General features: G+C 41.0%; 1 protein-coding gene across 1 annotated transcript in view; it reads right to left on the bottom strand.

Moving 5' to 3' along the window:
• Tpx2 (TPX2, microtubule nucleation factor) overlaps nucleotides 1-4,881 on the bottom strand; it is a 66,827-nt gene that overhangs the window by 18,830 nt on the left and 43,116 nt on the right. Inside the window, exons 8-10 of the mRNA XM_023714951.1 lie at nucleotides 4,359-4,480; nucleotides 2,964-3,115; nucleotides 1,024-1,192 (exon numbers count right to left, since the gene is read on the bottom strand). Of these exons, the coding sequence (XP_023570719.1) occupies nucleotides 1,024-1,192; nucleotides 2,964-3,115; nucleotides 4,359-4,480 (443 nt within the window). The remainder of the gene's footprint in view (nucleotides 1-1,023; nucleotides 1,193-2,963; nucleotides 3,116-4,358; nucleotides 4,481-4,881) is intronic.

The following is a 4,881-nucleotide window of genomic DNA, read 5'->3' as shown; positions in this document are numbered from 1 at the left end:
ACAATATTCTGCTGCTGAACACAAAATAATTTTCATTTGAAAGGAATGATTCTAAAAAGCAGAACATATTAGACTAAGTCTCAGAATCATATTACTTGAAAAGCAATGTTTAATATTTAGCATTCCCATGAGGATAAATTGAGACATCATTATTTTCACAATATAAATTCTGACAAAAATCAAATGCTATACTTAAAGGAATTTGTGTGGCAACCTAATATAGTGATAAAGCTATCCAAAGAGAAAAAAAAGTTAAGAGACCTTAAAGGCAGAACAGCCACATTCTGCTTTATCAAGACTACAGGGCTAGCCAGACAGCTCATGGAACTAAAGCGCTGCTTAGGCAGGTGCAGGGACCAGGGCTCAATCCTGGTGTGCTGTGCTGGCCGCTCCCGGGGCACAGTGAGACAGTAACTGAGACCGGGCATGGTGGCGCACCCGGAAACCCAGCAGTTGGGAGGCTAAAAACAGGAGGATCACTACGAATGCGATCTGTGTAGTGAGACCCTGTAGACCCTGTACTAAATACATAAAAAAAAAGTTAAGAATAAATAATTTTTTTAAAAAAAGTGAATACACTAGGCCATGCAGGACAGAGTGGCACAAGTACTTGGAGACTGAGGCAAAGGAGCACTGCAAGTTCAAGGCCAACCTGGGCGACATGAGTTCAGGATCAGCCTGAACCGGACAGCAAAACTCTTATCTCAAAAAAGAACAACAATAAAAAAAAAACTTGGACTATTCTCTTGGCAACTATTTCATACCACCTGTAATCCTCATTCCTTATCATCTTATAGAAATTATTTTCATCACGACAGAAATTATTAAATTAGAATCCCGCCCTCTATCTATCCACTGTGTCTATGACATGCCAGCACTCGCTCACACTCTTCTTACTCTGCCATCACCTGAGCAGAGAACAGTCCTCTTCCCACGCCAACAATTCTAGGCGAAAAAGAAAAAAAAAAAAAAAATACATTCTAGGGGAGGCTTCAACCGTAGCGATGTTGGTAGAAAACTTACTAGAATCTTCCTTCTTGCTCCTCAAATGGTATCTGTTAGGGGTTCTTTTGTGAAACGCTTCCACCTGCTGCGCCAGAGGCACATATGCAGACGAAGCCTCTTCAAAAGTTCTCTTCCTTCCTTGGGACAAGTTGAAAGGCTTAATAACAGTACAGCCCTTAACTTGAGCCTGCAAAGAGAAAAGGTGTTCCCCAACAGAAATGTTACAAAACTGCACAGCCCTACCATAAGCCACACATTCAGAGAGGATCAAAATAAAAAGACCTCAAATAAAGTCAAGATTATTATACTCTGAAGTTTGTCAGTTTTTCAGCAAGGATTATAACCAATCTTTCACCTTTTTTTTTTTTTTTTTTTTTTTTAAGATAGGTTCTGGCTCTTACTCTAGGATGACCTTGAACTCACCATCCTCTTGCTTCAGCCTCCCAAGTTCCCAAGTTCCCAAGTATTGTGGTTACAGGCTGGCTGGCTTTTTTTTTTTTTTAGTTTTTTGGTTTCTTGTCTTTTTCTTAAGGAAGAGGTGATCTGGCACTTAGCAAATCATCCACTGATGGACTGGGAAGATGGCTCAGTGGAATAAGTGCCTCCCTGGCAAGTGCAAGGGCCTGAGTTCAATCCCCAGTTCCGCCAAAAAAAATAAAATAAAATCATCCATTGACAACAGTATATATGGAATTTTCCCAAGCATGGTTTGAAACAATGAAGGGGAAGCTTTCTTAGTATTCAAAGAAAAGAGTTGTAGAAGCAAAAGTAAACCCATTTAGGGGCCCTGGCCCTAGCTCAGTCCTGTAAGTGGCTGCTTCCACAAGGCTGTCAGCCTCAGGTTGCTGGAGTTCGAACCTCACACCTCTCCCGCTGGCCAATAGTGCCCTGAAGGCATTCGAGGAACCAAAAAAAAAACAACCCTTAAAAAGTAATCTTGGCTTCTGGTCTGCATCAGGTCAGACAGATTCCTGAATCACATTTCTACCTAAGTCCCCTCAAACTGACTGGGGAAAGTCTACTCCTTCGGTCAGTAGTCTTGGTAAGACTGCCATCTGGCCAAAAGCAGAACTTTTCAAAGACATACCTGAAAAGCACAGCACAAACTCTGGGTTTAAGATTACCAAAGGCTGACTAATCCTAACAAGGGAGTAGACTTTAAATTCTAGAATTTTTATCTAGGATTGTCACTGTTTTCATTGGACCTCTCTTTATAAAAGTGCAGAAGGGGGGCCAGGGAGATGGCTCAGAGGAATAAGCACTTCCCTGGCAAGACCAAGGGCCTGAGTTCAATCCCCAGTTCCGCAAAAAAAAAAAAAAAAAAAAAAGGTGCGGAAGATTTAATTATGTATTTTCTACATAATTGTAGACACAAGATTTTTCTCAATTTTGTAGAGTACAAATGCCTACACCTACAAGTTCCAACACATAATTTTATGATCTTTCTTAATTTAATTTTCACAGTAACTTGGTAAGAGGATTCCCAGAGGTAGAGTGATGTGTCCAAGTCACAGTTTAAAGAAGATTCACATGGCTTAATTCAAAACATATGCTTTGGGGCTGGAGAGATGGCTCAGTGGTCTAAAGCACCTACTTGAAACAAGCTTGGCAAAGCACAGGGACTGCAGTTCAATCCCCCAGCACCACATGCCAGCCAGCCCCGCCCCCTGGTGGGCTGAGCTGGCCACACACACACACACACACACAATAAATAAATGTAATAAATAAAAATTAAAAAATTTAAAAAAATAAAAAAAACATATGCTTCTTAGGGAACCCACTTTCCAGGTCCCCTTCTGTCCCTCTCAGCCAGATGCTATCTCTCTCTCAATAAATTCTTCCTCTCTTAAAAGCTACATATATGCTTTCAACTAAACTGTACTGTAACTAATAACCATAGCTGTCATATCTGAAATCTGAACTAGCAACAAGAATAGTCATCTCCCCTATCAACTCACGGGAGATGGAGGATGCTTTCGCAGTTCAGCTGTAAAGTTCACTTCCTTATACTCCTCCTGGTTCTTAGGATGTTGTTTGATTCGCTCATCTGTGCAGAAGTGAAAGTCAATTGCTTTGGTTACCTGGCTCACTGATTTCTTCACTGGTTGCCCTGAGGAGCAAAGAGAGACATACAGATAACATTAAGAATAGAGCACAGGGCTGGTGAGATGGCTCAGTGGTCTAAAGCACCTACTTAGAACAAGCTTAGCAAAGCACAGCGACCGCGGTTCAATCCCCCAGCACCACATGCCAGCCAGCCCCGCCCGTTGGTGGGCTGAGTTGGCCACACACACACAAATAAATAAAATAAATAAATTTAAGAAAGAAAAGAATAGAGCACATCGGCATTGGGCATAATGATGGTACACAGCTGGCACACCTGTAATCCCAGCACTTGGGCAGAGGCAGGAAGACACCTCAAGTCCAAGGCCAGCCAGGACTACAGAGTTCAAGGCCAGCTGAACACAAGACCACATCTCAAAAAACAGGAAAGAAAAAAAAAAAAAAGCATAGAGAACACCAATAAATCCTGTTTTTTACTCTAGCCTGTCACAAGCTTCGACTCCCATGGCTTTAACTTTGTTCACTACTTACATATAACACCCAACACAGAAAGTCCTCTGAGATACTAACACCTGTGTCATATTCATTGGACTTTTTTAGATTTGAAGCCCTTTAGCCAGATGTAAACAAGGGACAACAGGGAAGAAGAATCTCATTTTCCAGGAGTGGCTGGAGTCAGTGGGATACCTCTGACAGGAAAAGTTATAGACTGACTGTGTGTGTGGCACTAGAGATCAAACCCAGGGCCTCACACACGCTAATCAAGCACTCTACTGCTGCGCTACACTGCTAGTCCTTAAGTAGCGACTTTAAAAGCAAACTTAACTCAGCTTCTCTAACAGGAAAGTGAAATTCTATAATCTCCAGGGATGCTTGTCAAGGACTTTATGCCTCTGGCCCCATTAATTACCCTATGTCAGAGTAAATGAGAACTGCGACGCCTCCCTTCAGGCGTGTTTCTCAGTGCAACTGGCTTGCCTCAGCTCTTTTCCTGTCTTTAGGATAAAAGAGGATAGACAACAACAGTAAATTGGCTTATTTTCTGTCCCGATCGCAACTAGTTCCTCCTTTTTCTGGTAACAGGAGAAAGAATAGAATGTTATAAGGGCCAGTGTAGGTAAAATATTATAGGCAATAATTGCTGGCATATAAATGAGACCTACGTTCAGTCCTTTAAGTAAACAGTTATTGTTCTGCTGACTACTAAGACATTCTTGCAGAGAACAAAGAAGCCCTGCCGAGATGATAAGCAGCACCCTCATAAAATACTCAAGGAGAGCCCGGCAGACCTGCTCCTGCAAGAGCAAGTTTCTTGAACTCTTCATTCTTTTTCCTCATTTCTATCACTTCTTGCTGCATTTTCAGGCTCTTCTCCAACTCCTGCTCCTCAGTACTTTTAAGAATCTTTTGCCTAAAGGGCAAACCAATAAAACAAGTTAGAGAAAAGAAAGGCATTCAATGATTTAGAAGAATCTAAAGGCACCCGTATAGACTATGTTTGTAATCTATGATAAAATAACCACCAAAACCAAAATTTATTATCTAATAAACAATGCAGGCTTAATTAGGTAACATTATAAAGAAATGTAAAAAAAACATGCATACCAAGTATTTATACCAAAATCCTAAAAACTTTTAAACTAGCTAAAACACACTGTAAAAGACATTCCAGTACCAGGCATGGTGGTGCATGCCTGTAATCCTAAAACTCAAGGGGGCTGAGGTAGGAGGATTGTTTTGAGTTTGAGACCAGCCTGGAATACAAAGAGAGCTCTCAAAGAGAAAAAAAAAATAAAATAAAATAAATAAATA

Source organism: Octodon degus, unplaced genomic scaffold (genome assembly GCF_000260255.1).
Source record: "Octodon degus isolate 3935 unplaced genomic scaffold, OctDeg1.0 scaffold00037, whole genome shotgun sequence".
In the NCBI taxonomy this organism is placed as follows: Eukaryota; Metazoa; Chordata; class Mammalia; order Rodentia; family Octodontidae; genus Octodon; species Octodon degus.
The sequence above is the reverse complement of the archived record's forward strand: the minus strand, read 5'-3'. Positions and strand labels throughout refer to the sequence as shown.